Below are 22,572 nucleotides of genomic sequence, written 5' to 3'. Positions count from 1 at the left end.
ATGGTATGCACTCTCTGATAAGTGGTTATTAGCCCAGAAGTTTGGAATATAGGAAGAACAACCCACAAGCCACAATGAACTCAAGAAGAAGGAAGACCAAAAGGTGGACATTACATTCCTTCTTAAAAGGGGAACCAAATACCCACGGAAGGAGTTGCAGAGAATAACTATGGAGCAGAGACTGAAGGAAGGGCAAGCCAGCCTAAATATAGCTATCTCCTGAGAGGCTCTGACAGTACCTGACTAATACAGATGTAGAGGCTCACAGCCATCCATTGATCTGAGTACAGGGACCTCAATGAAGGAGTTAGGGAAAGGACCTATGGAGCTGAGGGGTTTGCAGCCCCTTAGGACGAACAACAATATGAACTAACTAGTACCCTCATAGTTCCCAGGGTCTCAACCACCAACCAAGGACTGCACATGGAGGGGTCTGATTGTTCTGGCAGCATGTGTATAGTAGAGGATTGCAAATTCGATCATCAATAGTAGGAGGACCTCAGCCCTGTGAAGGTTCTGTGCCCCAGTGTAGGGGAATGCCAGGGCCAATAAGTGGGAGAGGGTGGGGTGGCAGGCATGGGGAGGGGGGAGACAACAGGGGTTTGTTTTTCTTGTTTCTGTTTGTTTCTTTGCTTTTTGGAGGGGAAACTGGGAAAGGAGAAATTTACATGTAAATAAAGAAAATATCCAATAAAAAAACAAGAGAGTTTGGATGGAGCAAGAAGCTTCTAGAGGCTATAATGGCACTGATTCTAAGGCAGGGCACTCATACAGCTGATGTTACCATATAGACCTTTATGGTAACCAAAGGGTTGCCTGGGAAACCTTACTCTATGGCAGTTGACAATCTGGAAAAGGACAAGGTAGAGTTATAGTGTCTTTGCAGCATTGATATAACTTTGGAAACTACACACTGTCATCTCTACAATACCCTGCAGGCTACACCAGTCAGTTCTGCTCCCTTTGGGAGTATACCCCATGATGGTATGAGGAGCAAGGACTCTTGGGGGCCATTTTGAATTTTGACATGCACAGTGGGTGGATGATATGTGAACCAAAGACTTTGAGTCAAAAATTTTCCCTCCCCTTGAAGCAAATTTTATGAGCAGGGGTAAAGTAAAACTCAAGATCAATACTTACAAAATCAGGCTGTGACCTTTGGAGATCCAAGGGAGTTGGGATGGCAGGTTTGGAAATATGCAGATAATGATAAGACCCAGGAAGAATCCCTCCTGGAATTGGGAAATAGAGGAAATGGCAGATGTCCGTATCAGAAATAAATTATTGGTTCAGTAGAGAACGGTTCATATTTAAACACACACACACACACACACACACACACACACACAGAGATGTCTATAATGTCTGCTCCTGAAACTGCAGCCAAGGAAGGCTCTAGGGTGGCTGAACTTTATCTAGTCAAAGCAGTACCCTATAATATGGCCACCAGGGCAAGATGAGCAGAGATGTGCTCTGTGACTTCCTGCACCTCCCTGTACTCTAACCCATGGCAACTAAACCAGATCAAAAGCCCCAGGATGCCATTTCCTACATTCCTCAAAATAAACAAAATACTAAAAACTGCATTTTCTATGGATAATTAACAAAGTTCCTTCCTCAATGCTTTAGAAAACTATTATTATAAAATCCTTAGTATTTTGTAGGTATGTTTGAGTCTGACCAACCTTTGAGGATCTCTGTTCTCCTACCTGCCTGAGGTCATTTCCTAAGGTCCCACCCAGAGGAGAAGCAGAGCAGGCATCTCCTTAGAAAGAAGACAGGGATGGAATGTGGGCCTTGGTCTCCTTGGCCTGGTATTCCATTTACTAGAACAGGTTTCATAAATACCTTCAGGACTTACATATGCATGCTTTGCAACTTAGTTCATGAACCTCCCAGAAGTGCACATCAACTTCTGTAAATATGTGGGTGTTTATGGTGGTAAGGTTTACAACGTCTAAAGACATGGTTTTAAGATTTATTTATTTTTTTATTTTATGTGTATGAGTACACTGTAGCTGTACAGATGGCCATGAGCCATCATGCGGCTGCTAGGAATTGAACTCAGGACCTCTGCTCACTTGGGCGTAATACACTGTAGCTGTCTTCAGACACACCAGAAGAGGGTATCAGATCTCATCATGGATGGCTGTGAGCCACCATGTGGTTGCTGGGATCTGAACTCAGGACCTTTGGAAGAGTAGTCAGTGCTCTTACCCACTGAGCCATCTCGCCAGCCTAAGACATGGTTTTAAAATATCTCTTCTATCTCTTTTTCCTCTCAACATAATAAAATCTGTCTTCCCTTTCCCATGGGCAGTCCAGGGTGACCTATGAAAATGGCGTATTCCTCTCTTGACTAAGAAAACTCTACAAAATCAGGCAGATCAAGAGGTTCATACCTTTACATTTGCTTCATAATACCCATGAAACTGACCGGACTGTCAAAGGTATGCAAATCCTAAAAGGAATCAATATCTGAAGGATGTAATTTTGAAGGAGTTACGCGCACCATTCTGGAGGCATAATAACAGAGTCTGTAGATATGCCCAAACCAAATAGTAAGGCTGGACACAGGATTGATGGCCCCAAAAGAGAGCTTAATTCCTGGTGTACAGAAATTTGAACTTAAAAGTATTGGATGTAGATGCTGTAGTCATTGAACATATCCAAGCCAACAAGGAACCAAGACATGTCTTTGAACTTAAAGAGCTCATGGTTGCATTAACCTATACACTGCTTCCCTCTGCCACAAAGAGAGGATTACCATAAAAAAAGGAACAGGTCGTTTCTAAAGATTGCACAGGAGAAAAAGATACCGCAGAAGGAAATGAAGAAGCTAAAGCTTGGGATACAGGAATAATTAAGCATAAAATAAATGCAAAAAACCTGCCTTACCTATGAAATTATCTTCTTGGAGGTCAACAGGGCTTAGGGAATGGAAATGGGCTGTTTCTCGGCTGTAAATGGCTGAGCCTATCTGTGAAGAGCACAGGCTATGGAGGCTGGAGAGATGGCTCATGGTAAAGAACACTGGCTACTTTGCAGATGACTGGGGTTTGGTTTCTAGCACCCATAGGGTGACTAACAACTGCCTACAACTCCCACTTCATGGCATTCTGTGCCCTCTTCCAGCATCCACGTGCAGGTGGTGCACAGACATAAGGCTGCACAACCATACACAGAATAAAAAAACAAACAAAACAGATAGATATTTAAAGAGAGAAAGCTAAGGAGTGGGCTGCAGAAGGGTCTTTTCATCTCCGAACCTATGACAAGGATGGAAACTTGGGATATGATGTCAAGGCAAACCACTGTCCGCCGTCCCTGAGATCTCTAGGCAAGTTACTGATGATTTTCCAGTCTACAAAATGGGGAGTGTTAGGAAGGTGCCCCTAATAAATGTCCAACATGCAAAGGCCCAGAATAATGATATGACCAGGTTTACCCTAGATGCCAAAGAAAGGTGTTGGGTTCTTATTCCACCTCCATCCCAGCCCACTGGAGACCAAGAGCTATGTTTAAGAGAAACAAGGCTGGCTTCTCTGAACACTGACCTCATCAAATGAGGGGAAACAATGGAACCTTCTACATACCTTGGATCTTGGCCCCCTTGTACATGGGGATGAGGCGGTCAAGGTCAGCTGGTGGTTCGGTCACAGGTTCAAGGGTTGGGTCAAAGAGACTGAGCATAGCTGCAGCCAGCTGAAAGCCAATTTCTTTGGAGCTGAAATTGCTGTGAGTCCACTCGTTTGAGTAATATCGGTTGGAGAATTTGGTGAGGGAGCCAGCCGCTCTGATGGCTATGTCGTTTGTGTGGAAGGTAGTATCAATCACAAGTCGGCCATCGTAGACGAGGCATGCGTCATTAAATGCCTTAAATGTTTCGTAATCCACGTTCTTCTTGTAGAAGCTAAAGAATGCCTACAAAGCGAAGAGCAAAAACCACATCATTAATGGGTGTGGTGTATCATTAATGGGTGTGGTGTTTAGGATGAGAATGGCCTCCATAGGCTCATGTTTGACGGAACTGTTTGGGAAGGATTAGAAGGTGAGGCCTTGTTGGAGGTGGTGTGTCACTGAGGGTGGGATCTGCAAATTCCACAAAATTCTCGGCTTTCACTCTCTCTTTATCTCGTGCTCATAGATCAGATGGTAGCTCTCAGCTACTGCTCCAGTTCCGTGCCATGCCTGCCTGCTGCTATCCTCCCTGCCTGGTGGTCATAGACTCTAATACTCTGAAACTGTAGAGGAACCCAGTGAAATGTTTCCTTTTAAAAATTGCCTTAGTCATGTCTCTTCACAGTAATAGGAAAGTAACTAAGACAACCGGTTACTCTTTTTTGTGTTTCTGGCTGGGGATCGTGAAGTCAGGCAAGTACTCTACTGGGTGCTGCTCTTGATCTCACCTGCCCCCGAATGTGAACATTCTTCTGGGTATAGAAAATGTCCACTGACAGTTTATCATAACTCTGTGTGACAGAGATGGGGAGACAGAAGGGAGGGGAGGCAGGGCAGATCCCAGACCTCTGGTGTGAAGAGCACATTAAGATCATCCCATACCATTTGTCCTTCAGCTTATATGTGACAGGAAAAAGAAAGACATCAAGCAAGGGAAGCGCTAGCATAGGGATGAGTATTTTTGCCCCATAAGAAGGCTTTCATCGGTACAGGCCATGCTTCCCCTGTGGTCTAACACTTAAAAAGTTGCCACCGTGACCTTTTTCATCTCCTTTCCCTTTCTCTGACAGAGGCCTCTCAGGCTTCCTTCTTGGAGCCACCTCATCTTCTCTTCAACCTTCAGATTGGTACATTCATGAGTTTTTAAATGCAACAATCCTTTAAAAATTAACTACATTTTATTTATGTATTGTATGTGTACGTATGCCTGAGTGTGTGAATTCTATAGCTTGCATGTGGATGTCACAGGACAAGTTGTGGGAGTCAAGCTTGCTTCATCCATGATGTGGGGGTCTAGGAATCAAGTGTAGGTCATCAGCCTTGGCGGGTGCTTCTACACTCTTAGCCACCTTGTCAGGCTGCAAGGCCAGCAATGCCATTAGAGGATGTCCCAGAGAGTCGTATGCTGTATCTACCAGGCTGACTCTTGCCCTACTGCTCGCTGCCCCGAAACAGCAGGCAGTGGTATAACCAGTAGCCATTGGGGTGTTCATTTCTCTGAGTCTCTTCTGACTCTAAACCTGTGTTTTCCGACATACCTTTCATTCCTTCCCTTTCCCCACTTAGGTAAAAACAGATTTCTACCTATATAAAAACAGAGGAAGATAATTGGCATAAATCACACATAAAAACAGTGTCCTTCACCTCTCCGAACCTTCTACCTGTTAGTGGTTTCCTAAACTTTGTTAGTTATGATTAAGTAACACCAGTTAACAAAGATTTTTATGGTGTTTTGTTTTGTTTTGTTTTTAGCTGTGAAGATTATCAGCACCATGCTGCTGTTACTCACACTACTCTGGGGCACACACAACTTTTGTTGCAGTTGGATTTTGCACAGCAGTGGTTCCACACTAAAAAGTGAACCAGCGAATCTAACAAAGATTTGACAGATCTCATTCATTCACATGTGCAGACACAGATACGCCCCTGTTAGATACCTGTCAAGGCTACAGGGATCTCTTGCTGAAAAAAAAATTAAATATGGAGATTACTACGTAATTAGACACAGTGATACCAATACACATGAAGACTTTCTTCAGAGCTACCACAGCTGGGGTTTAGACTACCTGGAGGCTGCACACCTGCTGGGAACCCAAGAGGCATGGCTACTAGGCATGAGTAGAAAACCTCTGACTTAGGGTGCAACACCAATTTCTGTTTGTTTGTTTGTTTGTTTGAATCTGTATTTATTTGTGTGTGTGTGTATGTGTGTGTGTGTGTGCATGTGTGTGGAGGTCAGAGTTATTATATATCAGTAGACATCCACAGGTTTTGAGGCAAGGTCTCTGACTGACTTGGAGCTCACTGATTAGGCTCAGCCAGCTCGCCAGCTCACACCAGTGATCTGCCTGACTCCATCTCCCCCGATCCAGGTCTATCATCACCATGCCTACTGTTTATTTGCCTCACCAGTTTCAAGGCAGCTCTTCTTCTGGAATGGTGGAACAATGCCTTGAGACTGGCTCTTCCACACAAAATAACCATAAACTCTAGTCAAAATGGAAGGGAGGGTTGTGACCAAGGGTCCTGACGGCTATTTAAAGTCTGGGAGATTATATAAGACCATAAAAAGCCAATGCAATGACCAGCATGGGACTAATTTCCCATATTTGGAAGCTTTTAAAAGAGGGTGGGTTATAGCCATTTTATGATAAAATAAAAGAAAACCCCTAATAAAAGAAAGAGTTAGTAAATTTTGAAGTAATATCAACAGATTTTTCTAGTTATAAGAACAAAGAAAAGAAATTCTATTAAAAAGCACAGCTTTAAAGCCTCAGGAAACACTATATATAATTGGGGATATAATTAAAGTACAAGGGAAGAATGGGGCCAAATAGTGGCCAAGAATTTGCTAAAATTTTTAGTGAAAGCCATGGATTTATAGACTCAAGAAACTCAGTGAACCACAGGTAAAATAAGAATTTAAGCCGGGCAATGGTGGTGCACGCCTTTAATCCCAGCACTTAGGAGGTGGAGGCAGGCAGATTTCTGAGTTTGAGGCCAGCCTGGTCTACAGGGTGAGTTCCAGGACAGCCTGGGCTACACAGAGGAAACCCTGTCTCAAAAAACAAACAAACAAAGAAACAAACAAACAAAAACCAAAAACAAAAACAAAACCCTTAAAACATAATAAACATAAACCATCAACTGCATTAAACTTCTGGACATCAATGACAAAGAAAAAGCCCTGAAGCCACACACAGCAAATGATGGATTACATCCGGAACAATGTCTTCAATGTAACTTTCAAGTCAAAATGTTACATGGTAAGAAACAAATTCAAAGTTGGAAAGACACCTGCTAGCTTCAAATTCTATATCAAGTAAAAATAAGCACATTTTCCAAATATTTGTATTTACAAATATAAATATTTATTGCTATCAGACTGATCACACACAAAACACTGACAGAAGGTGTTTAGGTGAAAGAGCTACAAAAATGAGAAAAATATCCATACAGACATAAGATAGGTTTCTTAGTTCTTTAAAACATGAAGCCGGAGGACATAACTCAGTTGGTAGCGTGCTTCCCTAGAATGTAAAGGGCATTAGGGCTCGGTCCTCAGCACTGCAGAAACCGAGAATGGTGCTACATGCCTGTAATCCCAGCACCTGGGAGGTAGAAGCAGACGGATCAGGAGTTCAAGACCAGGCTAAGCTATGTGAGACTCTTCCCACCTCTCCCCCCCCATGTCCAAACACTGGAAATCTTATCCTGAGATCAGCAGAAGTAGGACTGCTTGCCCCCTGCCCTGGACCCGTGTGTCCCAGCACATGTAGCCCTGTGCCCCTACCTTTGCTCACCAGGAGAGGTCATGTAGCCCAGTAGCCAGGTTAAATTTCCTCTCCCATTATATAAGGTCATGTCCATCAGCACCTGGAATATGCTAATTATGCTAATGAGGCATCCCCAGCACCCTGGCCCCGGCCAATTATGTATGCTCACTCTATAGCCTCTCCTCACCCCATGACCCAGAGGGTTTAAATAGCCTTTGTTTCTCCCATTAAAATGAGTCTTGCTGAAGCTGCCTCTGGAGAGTCTGTTCTCTTCACACTCACCACCCATGAGGTTCTTGCCTCCATTCTCCTCCCAGGATCCACAGGTTGTGACCAGGCAGGGAAGTGGAGCCTGAAGAGTACAGTATATTCCATAGTGATAAGGTCACAACTCACAAGGTAGATATCCAAACTATAACAGTTCATAGGCTTTACAGAAGAGCAAAGAAAGGAAAAGAATGTAATTAAAGAAACTCCTAAAATATGAGAGATTTTAATAATGTTACTCCTAGTAATTACTGTATTTAGTCCCAAACCATTGGCAAAATACAGTAAAGAGAATCCAGCAGCAATACCAGCCACTAGAACTAGTTATTATTTACAGAAACAGCATGTCCAATAGCTACTGAATACTTACTAATGGTATGTACACAAAATTCTACATTCCCTTAGACATAAAATACACCTCATTCTTCCTAAAGGATTGGATAATAGTCAATAGCAGCTCTGAATTAAAAATCAACTAAATATGCTTTGTAGGAAATCATGAAATATGAAACCAAATAGTCCATAATCCAGGGTTAATGAAGAATCATAAGGAAGGCAGACAATATTTTGGCATAAGTGCTAGGGAAAAATCAATACAATAAAAATTTTTGAGAGGCAGCTAAAACATTGAGGCAAACTGAGGGCAGTATTAAAAAATACTGTCAATGACTTAAGACTCTACTGTACAAAAACAGAAAAGAGGACAAAGTGGATCCGATGCAAACAGAAGGAGGATAGTCACAGAGAACAAAACCAGTGGAAGAGAAAATGAGCTGCCTTTATTGAGAAGTAAGCTTTGACTTTTATCTTTGAAAAAAGGTATCAATAAAATCGACAGGTCTCTATTTTAGATGACTTAAGGTAGAGGGGCCTGGGAACTGAACTCAATTCATCAGTGTCGGAAATAAATGAGGTGGGAGACTTCCAGATAAGATGGTTGGTAACACAGAGATGATGATGATGATGATGATGATGGTGATGATGATGGTGATGGTGATGGTGATGGTAGTGATGAAGATGAAAAAAATAATAATAATTTTTATAATAATTTTAATAATAATAGTCTCTATTCTGAAGAGACTGGGCCTTGGAAATCCACAAAGGAAGTGAAAGTATAGCTGGACAATGGATAAGACAACAACAAAATGGGATGCAGAGCAGTAACCATAATGTAGCCTTGGCCCACAGCTCCCTGGGAGGGGGAGGGGGCGATGGAACAAAAGCCAGATGGAAGAGGGACAGTCCTAGTCTCAGGAAAGGCTTATAGCCACCACAGGCCACCACAGGCCACCACAAGCCACCACAAGCCACCACAAGCTTTAAAGCCCATCACCAGTTTGGGGAAGACAATGACTTCCCTGGTATATGTGCCAGTGAGTAGCAATAAATCCTCGTTTACCGCACTGTGTGACTCCGGGTGTGGTGGGATGCTATCTTGAAAGATAAACTCTACTGTTCAAAACTGAGCTGCATCAGGGAGTCTCACTTTTGCCGTCAGAGTCACTGGGTGAGGGAAGACCCAGAGAGCCCCTTGTAGGAGAGCAGGAGACATGGATGCTGACTTGATGAAGACAGGAGGTAGGTAGCCGGAAGCTCCTCTCACACTGGGTGTGCACAGGAGAGGCCCCTCATCCTCAGTGGCCCAGAATAGATTGAACCAACTGAGAATACCCTGCAGTTTCTGGGCCTGAAATGTGTCAGTGTGAGAAGCATCGATCTCTGAAGCTACCCATCTGCAGAGACTGAGACCTTTAAAGGGGTACTTGATTTCCCACAGCGGTGTGCTGGCAGAAGACTGATTCAAACCAGAAGGTCTCAAAAGTATGACGATGGGTCCCAAGTCTGTACTGATCTCGGGGTGTGCTTAGGTTTTAGTCTCAATACATTTGGAGACATCTACATTGGTAAAACATTAGTCACCTCACAGTATGATCTATATGACAGCTCTCAAAAGAAGTAGTAGAAATAACCAGTTAGTGCTTGAAAAGGTGTTCAACATCCTTAGCCAAGAGGGAAGTGCAAAGCAAAACTACTCTGAGATTCTATCTGACTTCACTAAGAATGGCTACCATTGAGAAAATAAATGAAACCGGGCAGTGGTGGTGCATGCCTTTAGTCCCAGCACTTGCAAAGTAGAAGCAGGAAGATCTCTCTGAGTTCAAGGCCAGCCTAATCTACACAGCAAGTTCCAGTATGGCCAGGGCTACACAGAGAAACCCTGTTTCAGCAAAACAAAACATTTGTTTGTTTGTTTGTTTACTATCAGGGTCTCTTGATGAATCTGGAGCTGGACAACTTGACTAGACTTTCTGGTCATTGATTTCCAAGGACCTGCACATCTCCATGTGCCTAGTACTGTGATTACAGGCATAAAACATGGCACTGGGTCATTTACATGTGTGCTGGAGATCCAGATTCAGATCCAACTGAGCCATCTACCCAGCCAAATACCACCAATTTTAAGCAACTTAAATGAAACAAACAAATCACTTAACTATTATAATCTGCCAAAATTGACACAAAGAAGAAGAAAATCCAAGTTGCCTTTTATCTAGTAGAGAAATTGAATTTGTCCTCAAAACCTTTCCTATACTATATGTTCCACCCCAGAGGGTCTCACTGGCCTATTTTATTAACATTCAAAGCAGTAATATCAGCCTCACACCAGCCTTTTAGGACAATGCAGAGAGAAAAAAACATCACCTGACATCCCACATGGCTAGCCAAGCTCAAACTTCCCTAAGCATCTTTCCCTTCAAAATAATTCTAAATAATTAAAAAACAATTCTAAAGCATACTAACAAATAAAACTAAGCAATACTTAGATGGATAACCATGAGTAATTAGGACTTGTTCCAGAAATTAAACTGTGTTGAAAACTTTGGAAGCATAATCAATGTAATCCACTGTATTTATACACCAGAAAGAAAGACTACAACCTCTCTGAAAGCTACTGGAAAGTCACGTGATGAAGCTCAACAGGCACTGAGAAAACTTCTGTATAAAATGGAACAAATGTTTACTTCCTCCATCTGATAAACGATACTAAGGAAGTCCACAGCAACTCCTACTGACAGGAGCTCTCTCCTCAGATTGGAAACAAGGCAAGGGCCTCTGCCTTCTCTCCTTGCCAGCATTGGACTGCAGGTGTTGGGCAGTAGAATAAAACAAGGATTTGAATAAAAAGTCCAAATACCACAAAGGGAGTAGTGAATAGCTTCTTCGCAACTTTCTTCATCGTGCATATTGTTTGCACTGCATGTTTATGCATTTAGAAACCAACCCTCAGAACTAGAAGCTAAATTTGGCAATGCTTCAGAGTACAATGTTTATTTAAATTGCACATTGAATATTATCCACGATCAATTGGGAAACCAAATTTAATCCGTTTACAACAGGCTAGACACTTAATAAAAGGAATCCAAGCACGGCCAACAAGTGCATGAGACAATGCCTCTATCGTTAATTACTAGGAAAGCACAAATGAGAAATACAGCCGTGTACCATGGAACATATGGGAAGTGGCTAAAGGCAGAAAGCTGGGAATCCTAAGTGTCAGATAGAAGGCAGAGCACTCAGAACTTTTCAATAAAGTGCTTATGGAAGTGTAAACTAGTATCCTTACTTTGGAGGGCAGCAGGTCGCTTCGTTTTTCAGTTAATTTTTAAGTTAGCATACAAAGTAGTAGGTTTTACTGAGACATCATCATACACATGTATCATTGTGCTTTACTTTTCTTTTGCTCTACACAACCTCCCTTGGTGGTTTCCTCTCTCTCCCTAAACAGTCTCCTGTTTTTATGTCACATATATCCCATTGCCCTGTCTTACCCGACTCCCACCAACACACACACAGATACATCCAGATCAGTTCCTGCCCATATAGCTTCCTATTGTACTTTCACATCAGTAGAGAGCTTCTTAAAAGGTAAATATTTGTGGGGCAAGCGGCCTGTGCCACCAGACAGAAGAACTGGTAAGGTTGAGTGAGCTCAGACCCTGGGAATCTCAGAGACTTGAGATTGGCAGGAGTCCAGTTGCCCTCTACCCATTTCTGTACCTGTTCTGGAACAGGTAACCATGACACCCCACTGAGAGAACCATGGGCAGTCAGTCATGTATTGCAGCACCTCAAGTTGAGCATCACTAACATCTCAAACTGAGCGGATAGGAAACACCCACCCCATCCCACCCCACTCCTCAGGCTTTATACAGTCCCTGTCCACAGGGGATAAAGCGGCTGTTTTTATGGAGCTGTAGCTCTTGGGAAAGAGTTTTCTCTCCCTAAGCATTCATCACTGGACCTTAGACCCACCTGGCTGGCCAGGCTAAAGCGGTGGCCATACGCCTGTCACTGGTGCAGGCACTGCCGGTAGCTGACTAGAGAAACCCAGGACCTCCGATCCCTGCCCCACACAGGCCTCCCAAACTTCCTCCATTCTCTTCTAAGAGCTGTTACACTACTGGCATTCCTAGCTGGTCCAGACCCCTGTGGAACCTATATATCCTGGCTCCATTTTGCCCTCTGGGTGGACAGCGGATGACAAATATTCACTCCCATATCTTCTAGGTGTTCTTTAGGTAGATAGATTGTAAGAGATGTACATGAATATGCAAACAGGGCAAATTAATAACCCAAGTGTGGTATATCCGTATATTGTGTTATCTCCCAGACATAAGAATGAATGACTGTTCCTTTGTGAAACTGCATAGGATCTTAAAATTGCTATGCTAATTAGCCAAAGAGGAAAACCAGCCTGCAACATGAGATTCTGGTTATAAAAATTAAGAGTTTTCAGGTCCGTTCCCCTGAGCCTCTCATAGTGTCCTGTGCTAGAGCAACCTGTGGCCCCAAACCATTGCCTGGCCTCTGTCTGTAGGCTGCTGGCACTGAAGTGCATTGCACAGTAAAAACAAAAAACAAAAAACTAGGAGTTTTATAACACAGAGGGTTTTTACACGGTGTATTTTGGTTTCCTAGAACCACTGTAAAAAAAGTATCACAAACAGGATACCTCAGAACATCAGAAATGTATTTTCTTATAGTTCTGGAGATCTTGAACTATTTCAAGATCTATATTTCTTGAGCTATAGTTTTTATAGTTCTTGAAATCTACAATCAAGGTATCATGGCCAAACTCCCTCAAAGGCTCTAGGTATGAGCCGAGTCCGACTCTTCCTGGCTTTTGGTGGCGGCTGCCAAGCTTGCCATCTGACTTACACCTGGCAACACTCCAATGCTCTGTGTCATCCCAAGTCATTCTTCTTGTGTGTCATCAAGTCTCTAGCCTCATGAAGAGCACATGGAATTCAGAGCCCAACACAGACCCAGGATGACCTTGTCTTTACTTGATTACACCAACTAAGCCCCTACTTCAAATAAGGCCGCATTTACTGGTGCTGAGAATTAGGACATCAGCATGTCTGTCTGAGAGATGGGGAAAACCTGGGAACCCATAACAACACAGGCACAGAGACATGTTCATTCCCATCTCAAGTCGCCTAACTCCCTGACAAACGATGATGCTAGCCAGGGCAAAGAGAAGGCTAAACACCCCCCTTTCCTAATCAACCACATAACAACTGCTGGCAAAGAAAGATGCAAGCCATAAGTCAGCAGAGCCTTGGACTTGTCTCTAGAGACCATTCCTTGTGAGACAACACAGGTCTGGTGGTTTGAATGAGAATGGCTCCCAAGGGTTTATATATTTGAATGCTTAGTCCCTAAGGAGTGGCACTATGTGAAAGGACTAGGAGGTGTGGCTTTGTTGGTAGTAATGTGTCTCCCGGGGTGGGCTTTGAAGTTTCAAAAGTTCCTGCCAAGCTTTGGGACTCTTGGCTTATAGATCAAGATTTAGCTCTCAGCTCCTGCTACTGCTCCAGCCCCTGCTCGCATGCTGTCATGCTGTGGGCCATGATGATAATGGACTAAACCTCTGAAGCCATAAGCAAGCCCCCAGTGAAATGCTTTCCTTCATAAGAGTGGCCTTGGTCATGGTGTCCCTTCACAGTAATCCAGCAGTGACTAAGACACAGGAAAGGAAAGTCTGGCCTGCTTTCGGATGGAGACTGAGCAGAGAGGTATATCAGACCAAAGCAAAAGCAGCCAAAGGTTGTTCCACTGTTATTCTAATTTGTATCTGAACAGTGAAAAAAGGCAGGGGGACTTTTGGAGAAGCAGTATTTAATGAGACTTTTTAAGAGGTTTTCTTTACCCTCTGTTTCCTGACATAAATGTGTACCAATCTCCAGAAGTTCCGTGGGGAGATCTGGCAATCTTCGAGGGTCATGGTTTGGGGTAGAAATTTGAGGTTGAAACACTTTCAATTTCCCACATCTTAGATAAGCACAAAATATGGAAGTGTAGACAATATAACTTTCAAAATAATATTTTTTTCCTCCTTTCTCATTGCTAGATCCTTAAGCCACAAGAAAAAGTCTGGGACCTATCTGGTGTTCCGTAAATTCTGTAGAGTGAACACGTGAACAAATGTAAATAGCAGACTAGAAAATTTCTAAGGACCTCAGGTCTCATTGTGCCAAGGACCTCAGGTCTCATTGTGCCCTGAACATACCCTCCATGAAGGGGTGATGCTATTTATCTGAGCTGGGTTCTCAGGTTCTGTGATGGAGGAAGGAGACCAGGCCCAGAGAGCTACAGGCAAGGCTATAACCAAAGCTGGCTGGCCAGTGGGAGTGGCTTCAGAAAGGGAAGGGCATCATGGCTTGCTCAGCTGCAGTGGACTCTCTGTCAGTGGACTCCGCCTCTGGCCATTTTCAGCCTGCATGCCCATTAGAAGGGCTGGTGTGATTTTAAGCCCAGGGTTACCCATGGGCCTGGGTTCCCACTGTACTCTTGTTGGGGTGTGTTATAAGATATCAGAACAGGGACTACCCTTTCCCAGCACCTGGTACTGTAGCCCCTTGGGGGGGGGTGTCTGCTCTGTGAGGTCAATTCTTTCCCTTTTCATGTACAGTGGGCAGAATGACTTGCCTGTAGGGAGAGCGTGGCTGCAGACATGCTGACTGCCTGCTGAGGCCTGGTTGAAGGGGCAGACATCCCAGCTCCTGTCCTATTTGCTCTTACAACTATCATTGTGTTTTGACAAAGCCAAAGCCCAGGCTCAAGAAAATCTCAGCTGAAGTTGATCCAGCATCAATAGCCTGAAAAGTACATGTACCTTCTAGATGATTCCAGCTCTGTCGACCGTTGTAACTCAGTTACGCAAAGAAATCTCCTTTGGGAACTGCATAGTTGGGCCAAGCAAACCCCTAGAGCAGAGGCCAAAGTGACAATAAATTGTTTTAAGTCACTGTGTTGGTAGTAGCTTCTTGCTTTTGGGTGAAGGTCAACCCAAACGGTTTGAAAACAGACCCCAAATCAGTAGCTGTAAATTCTCTACTGCAATCTTTCAGTGTCCCTAGTTCCTGGGAGGTCAGTACTCACTCTAGGCCACTGGTTCTCAACATTCCTAAGGTTGTGACTCTTCCATAAAGTTCCTCGTGGTGTGGGGACCCCAACCATAAAAGTATTCCCTCGCTACCTCATAGCTGTACTTTAGCTATTCTTATGATCTGCAAAGTAAATATCTTATATGCAGGCTGCCCGATATGTGGCCCACAAATGGGTCACCACCCATAGATTGAGAACTGCTGTCTTAGGCAGACAGTAAGTGTGGTTCACAGGGATGGACTTACTGAACACTCCAGTCTGAAAAGCTTGGTGGAGGTGGTGAAGCAGGCATTGTAGATAGGATCTGGGTCCTGGCCATTGTTCCACTGAGCCAACAACGCATCATGATAGACTGTCACTCCAGCAGCACTGAGTGCATCTTCCACGGCACTCTCTACAACATCGTTGTTGATACAGGTTATGTTTGATTCAGCTGGGGGATGTACAAAGTAGATGCAGCTCCCCTTCATGCCAATGTGTAGGAGTGTCTCCACGGTTGTGAAAGCGTCAAGTGTATTCCCATAGACAATGACCTTCCCTAGAAAGAGAGGGAAATGCTAAGACACAGAGCAAAATAAGTAAATAAATAAATAAAAACCAAAAAAAAAAAAAACCTTATTAGTCAAATGCTAATAATGCCAAATTGCTCCCTCTAACCCTTTCATTTCTCAGCTGCAGGAAGCCAGTAGTGTTACCTAGCAACGGCGACCAAGATAATTTAGTAAAGAATTGGCACAAAACATCCCACAAAGTAGTCAAGTACTTCTAACACAGAAGTAGGACATTCATTTATGTTCCTATAATTTGAAAGTTGAAATTATGCTGGAGGAAATGGTCTAGAATAAAACCTTTTATCTTGTTTTTGTTCCCTATTTGCTACACTTATTAAAGAAACAAAATTGCTGAAGTCTGCCATGCATACAACTTCTTGTGAGCCAGGAAAGGACACTGGTAAAAAACACATTCGCATATGGGATGGGACAGAGGGTTTTAATATGTAAATGTTGACCTGGGTTGATTTCAAGGTATTTCCCTTCATTTTTGAGAACTAATAGAACATTCTGTTTTCAATGGGTAATTTTATAAAGATCCAAATTGCTGGTTTTAGAATTTAATGTGTCAAGACCTAGCTAAAAGGTTGTTATTTTGCTTAGCAAATATAAAATCATAAAATAAGCTTGAAAGAATACTCTATATAAGAGCATTCAGGGAGTAGCAGCCAATGTCACATATTCACGCTTCTCAGAAATGCTACAGAAATAATTACAAATGTTAATTTATTATTTTGCAAGTTTTAAAATCTATAAACTGAGTATCTTTTCTACAGTTTTTGACATTAAGTTGGTATTTTTTTAAAAAAATATTTCTTTACAAAGAAGAAATGCCTGTAGACACGTTTTTCAGATCTGTTGAAAGAATTTTACCATAAAGTCTACACTCAATGAGTCTCTTGGTTTTTTTTTTTCCCTTGTGGTTCATACAATGGTATGAAAAGAAAATTCATGAGGCAAACTAAACAAGTGTATTTATTCAATTTGGTTGAATAAATTATGCAAAACATGCTTTCTTTTTTCTTTCCTTTTATTGAAAATTGATTTTTTTCATATAATATTCTCTGATTACAGTTTCTCAGCCCCAGCTCCTCCAAGATTCTACATCTCCTCCCATCCAAATGCACACACTTTCTGTCTCTCGTTAGACAACAACCAGGTATCTGAAGAATATTAATAATAAAATAAACCCAGAACAAACCAAAATAGGACAGAACAAATTAATAAAAGAAAAAGAGTCAAATAAAAAGCACAAGAAACACATAGATGCAGGCAGACACACACACACACACACACACACAAACATACACACACACACACACATACACACATACACACACACACACACACACACACACACACATAAACATACACACACACATTTGCACACATAGGAATTCCATCAAAAATACAAAACCGGAAACCACAATATATACTCAAAGGACTTATAAAGTTTTCTTTCTTTTTTTTTAAGCTCTGACTCAATCTTATGAGAACACTCTTCCACTAAGGTGGGAATGCAAACTATATAACCACTCTGGAAATCAATTCAGCAGTTTCTCAGAAATTTGGGAATAATTCTACCCCAAGTCCCAGCTTTATCACTCCTGGGCATATACCCAAAAGATGCTCCACCATCCCACAAGGCTTGCTCAAATCTGTTCATAGCAGCTTTCTGTGTAATATTCAGAAACTAGAAACCACCCAGATGCCACGCATACTCGTCTACTCCAGTCATATCTGAAATATTGGGGGTAAAAGCCTGATTAAGGATAAGAGGCATAAAGGATCCAAAAGGAGTTCTGAGCCTCCTGGATATTCAGACAGTTGCTGGTATCTCCTAACTCAGACATGTTCTAGATTAGTCTTTCCAATCATCAACATGCCCTCATATTTAGGCATAAAGGTTCTGCCCGCTTCACAACTGGATACGTACTCTTGGTCAGCAAGATCACTGACCTTGATATGACTGTCACTTGCCTACGTGACCTCAGTCTTGCACCCCTTGCTGTAACCCTTGCCTGCCTATGTGACTCTTGTCATCTGCCCTGCTTACTGTATGCTATTTAAGCCTGAATTTCACCTTGCACAAATACATTCAGATTCACCACACCCTTGTGTCGAGTCTGTTTGTCATCCGCCGACTTATTGCCCACCTGACCAGAATTCTCATCCCGTGGAAATTGGGGTCCCCGAAATGAACCCAGTCCACGGCACCCAGATGCCCCTCAACTGAAGAATGAATACAGAAAATGTGGCTCATTTACACAGTAGACTACTACTCAGCTATTACAAACAAGACATCATGAAATTTGCAAGCAAATGATGAAATTAGATACATATGTAACAGAGGATGACCTTATCTGACATTAGTAAAAGGAGAGGAAAGCTTGATGACCCAGTGTAGGGGGATGCGAGAGGGGTGAGGCAGGAGTGGGTGAATGGGTGGAGGAGCACCCTCATAGAGGCAAAGGGGAGGGGAAAGGGGGGATGGAATGGGGGATTGTAGAGGGGTAACCAGGAAGCAGGATATTATTTTAAATGTAAATGAATAAAATGATTAATAAAAAAATCATCCTAAGTGAAGTAACTCAGACCCAAAAGAACATGCATGGTATATACTCACTTATAAATATTAGACATAAAGTATAGGATAACCATGCCATAATCCACAGACCTAAAGAATCCAAGTAACAAGGAGGGCACAAGGGAAAATAAATAGACATTGAAGGTGGATAAAGGGAGAAGTTTAGGTGGAAGAAGGGATGGGGATGGGAATGGTGTATGGAGATCATATGTAGGGAGGGGCCAGGGAGAGAACAGAAATCAGCAGTGGGCAGGGGCTGGCATCTCTAGAAGTGGGAGGCCTCAGGTGGTCTATTGGGGTGACTCTAGCTGAGACCAGCAATGGGAGACATGGAGCCTGAAGAAGCCACCTTTTGTAGCCAGACAGGACTCCAAGTGGAAGGATAAGGACACCAACCCACCCATAAAGACCTTCCACCCAAAATGTGTTCTGCTTATACGATGTACAGGGACAAAGATGGAGCAGAGACTGAGGGACTGGCCAACAAATGACTAGCCCAACTTGAGACCCATCCCATGGGTAAGCACCAATCCCTGACACTATGAATGATACTCTGTTATGCTTGCAGACCAGAGTCTAGCATAACTGTTCATCTGAGAGGCTCCACTCAGCAGCCAATGGAAGCAGATGCAAAGACCCTTAGCCAAACATTAGATGGAACTGGGGAGTCTTATGGGAAACTCATGGGGGAAGTATGGAGGATATGGACTCCACAAGAAGACCAACAGAGTCAACTAACCTGGATCCTGGGAGGCTCCCAGAGACTGAGCCACCAACCAAAGAGCTAGCATGGGCTGGATCTAGGCTCCCCTCCTCCTGCACATATGTAACAGATGTGCAGCTTGGTCTTCAGGCAGGTCCCCCAACAAATAAGAGTGGGGGCTTTCCCTGACTCTGTTGTTTGCCTGAGGCTCCTGTTTCTCTAACTAGGCTGCCTTGTCTGGCTTCAGTGGGAGAGGATATGCCTAGTCCTGCCAGGATATGCAGTGACTTGATATGCCAGTGCAAGGTGATACCCAGGGGGGTTTCTGTTTCTCAGAAAAGAAGGGCACGAGAGAGGCTGGGCTGTGTGAGGGGGGTGGGACTGGAGAAAGGAAGGGCTGCGATTGGGATGTAAGGTGAATAAATAAATGAATGAATGAATAAATAAATAAACATTATGAGAAAAGGACCCTTCAAAAATGCCATTTCGTGTTGGCTATCTATTGCTGGGTATGGGACCTATCCTTAAGAGTGGTTTGGTTCCTCAGTAAGATTCCCTTGGAGAAAACTAAATTTCCATTTGCAAGTGGTTATCAATTGAACATAGCTTCTGGGCTAGGGATGGGGGTATGTATCTCCTTTTCCTTTCAACTCAAGGACCCCATCTGGTACAGTCCTGTGCAGGCCCTGTGCATGCTGCCTCAGTCTCTTGTGAGTTTGTATCAGTGCTGTTGTGTTTACAAAGATTTGCTTCCTTGGTGTCCTCCATACCCTCTGCCTCTTACACTCTCCCCACCCCCTCTTTTGCAGAGTTCCCTAAGTCCTGAAGGGAGGGGTTTGATGGAGACATCCCTTTTAGGGCTGAGTGTGTCAAGGTCTCTTGTTCCCTGCCTATTATCTAGCTGTACTGCTCTATGTTCCTTCCCATCTGCCACAGGAGGAAGCTTCTCTGATGATGGCTGAGCAAAGGACTGATCTATGAGGGTAGCAGAATGGTATTAGGAGTCATTTTATTCCTATGGTCCTTTAGCATAACAACAGTGTTTGATTTCCTCCTATGTTCTTGGCCTATCTGGTCTCAGGATCTTGACTTCCCAAGTGGCGTCGGGAATAGGTTCTGTCTCATGGAGTGAACTTTAAATCAAATCAGATATTGGCTGGTCACTCCCACAAGCTATGTGATACTACTACTGGACCAGTGCATCTTCCAGGTGGGCCACCATTGTAGAACAGAAGGCTGGTAACTGGGTTGGTGCTTAGCTTTCTCCTTTGGTTGAATGCAGAGTACCTTCCATTACCATGAACACTTGTCTGGAGGGTCGAAGACATTAGGCAGGCACCAGTTTGACTTCCATGAGTTGTGTAGGTGTTGTCTTCAGTAATAGGGTCTTACTGTCAGTTTCTAAAGAGGAACCAATATTCTTGGCAATAGCATGGGTCATCTGGGGGTTCCCATGGGGTCCTCTTGGCCAACAACTCAATTAGATGTAGCCTATTCCCAGTACTAGAAGCTTATTTAGTGCTGAAAGATATCCAGTTGGGGATCTGTCTCCCTCATTATTTGGCAATATAATTTAGTTGCATTCATATATGTATATATTTTAAGAGGCTTCTACTGTGTTGGGCTACCATACAATCCCTCAAATGGGCCTTACTTTTAGATGTCCCTCCCTGTACTCCCTATTTTGGCTCCCACTTCCTTCCTCCTCTCCATCTGACCCTTACTTTCCAGTCTCCCACCCTGCCTGCGCCCATCTATAACTATCTATTCTATCTCCCCTTCTTAGGTAGATCCCTGCTAGCTTCTTACTCTCTACCTAACCCTCTGTGGTCATATGGATTATCGTAGCTTGCATATCAATGACCTAACAGCTAGCATCCACATATAAACAAATATATACCATATGTGTCTTTCTGGGACTGGGTTACCACACTCAGGATGATTTTTTTTTCTACTCCTATCCATTTACCTGTAAGTTTCAAGATTTTATCTTTTAAATAATATACTGCTGTATAAATATACCACAGTTTCTTCATCCATCCACCCATTGATGGATTATTTTCAATTTTTGGATGTTATGAATAGAGCGGCAATAAAATGTCTGAGCAAGTGTTTCTATAGTAGGATGAAGTGGAATGAGATAGCAGGATCTTGAGATAGACTGACTTCCATCTTCTCAAGGCACTGCCACACTGCTTTGCATTCTTACCAGCAATGGATGAGTGTTCCTCTACTCCATATCCTGAAAAGCATGACCCTTCATCTTGGCCATTCTGACTGGTGTAAGATGGAATCTCAAAGTAACTTTGATTTGCATTTTGCTGATGACTAAGGATGTTGAACATTCCTTTAAGTACTTCTCAGCCATTTGAATTTCCTCTTTTGAGAATTCTTTGTTTACAGCTATACCCCTATTTTTAAAAATTGGGTAATTTGTTTTCTTGATGTCCAGTTTTTTGAGTCTGCATATTTTGGATATTATCCCTCTATCAGATATGTGATTAGTAAAAATCTTTTTCCATTGTGTAGTCTGTTGTTTGGATATCCAGTTTTTCATAAAGAAACCAGAAATACAAAATAGAAAAAAAAATAGCATCTTCAACAAATGATACTGGTCAAACAGGATTTTTGTATGTAGAAGAACATAAATAGAGTCATACTTATCACCCCACACAAAACTCAAGTCCAAGTGAATCAAGGACCTCAACGTAGGACCAGATACACTGAACATGATCCTGGTACAGGAAAAGACTTTCTGAACAGAACACTAATATCACAGACACTAAAACATTAAAAATGAGACCTCATAAAACTATAAAGGTTCTGTACAGAAGAGACACCATCAAAACTCTGGGCCAGTGTCCTAAGCAGACCTTGGGCACAAACTCTAGGCCAGGCCCACAAAACCCAGAGGAAGCTCCACTCCCAGGCACTCTAACACGCCCAGGATCAGAGGTGAGGAGGACACAACATCTGTCCCAAAACCTGGAGTAACTGGGACCAGCAGGACCCAGAAACACAGGAACTCCACCAGCCCTTTGGCTGGGGTTGTTTCTGTTCTGTCTGGGCCTGTGCCCTGAGTAGACCTTGGTTGCAAACTCCGCAGCCAGTCCCACAACAGCCAGAGGAAGCTCCACTCCCAGGCACTCTAACAAGCCTAGGATCACAGGATCCCAAAATCACAGGATCACAGAGACAGCTTTACTCTGAGGAGTTCTGACACAACCAGGATCACAGGAAGGACAGGCTCTGGTCAGATTTAGCAAGGGCAGGTAGCACTAGAGATAACCAGATGGCAGGGGGCAAGCATAAGAAAATAAACAACACAAACCAAGGTTACTTAGCATCATCAGAACCCAATTTTCCCACCATAGCAAGTCCTGGACACATCATCAAACCAGAAAAGCAATATTCAGATATAAAATCACTTCTCATGATGATGATGATACAGGACTTTAAGAAAGACATAAATAACTCCCTCAAAGAGATACAGGAGAACAGCTAGAAGCCCTTCAAGAGGAAACACAAAAATCCCTTAAAGAACTACAGGAAAAC

The 22,572-nt window shown here is 43.0% G+C and overlaps 1 protein-coding gene and 1 non-coding gene across 7 annotated transcripts in view; one reads left to right on the top strand and one right to left on the bottom strand.

Annotated features, from left to right (window-relative positions):
- Cfap61 (cilia and flagella associated protein 61) overlaps nt 1-22,572 on the bottom strand; it is a 294,575-nt gene that overhangs the window by 69,233 nt on the left and 202,770 nt on the right. For 5 of the 6 annotated variants that reach the window (XM_031372122.1, XM_031372125.1, XM_031372126.1 and 2 more), the window contains 3 exons: nt 15,422-15,714; nt 3,597-3,924; nt 1,141-1,232 (listed from right to left, as the gene is read on the bottom strand). In XM_031372122.1, coding sequence (XP_031227982.1) covers nt 1,141-1,232; nt 3,597-3,924; nt 15,422-15,714 — 713 coding nt within the window. The remainder of the gene's footprint in view (nt 1-1,140; nt 1,233-3,596; nt 3,925-15,421; nt 15,715-22,572) is intronic. The other variant, XM_031372127.1, reaches the window with a different exon arrangement.
- On the top strand, nt 12,502-12,633 carry LOC116092723. The gene has a single exon (XR_004119445.1). It is a non-coding gene; the product is annotated as a small nucleolar RNA SNORA42/SNORA80 family (small nucleolar RNA).

Source organism: Mastomys coucha, unplaced genomic scaffold (genome assembly GCF_008632895.1).
Source record: "Mastomys coucha isolate ucsf_1 unplaced genomic scaffold, UCSF_Mcou_1 pScaffold15, whole genome shotgun sequence".
NCBI lineage: Eukaryota > Metazoa > Chordata > Mammalia > Rodentia > Muridae > Mastomys > Mastomys coucha.
The sequence above is the reverse complement of the archived record's forward strand: the minus strand, read 5'-3'. Positions and strand labels throughout refer to the sequence as shown.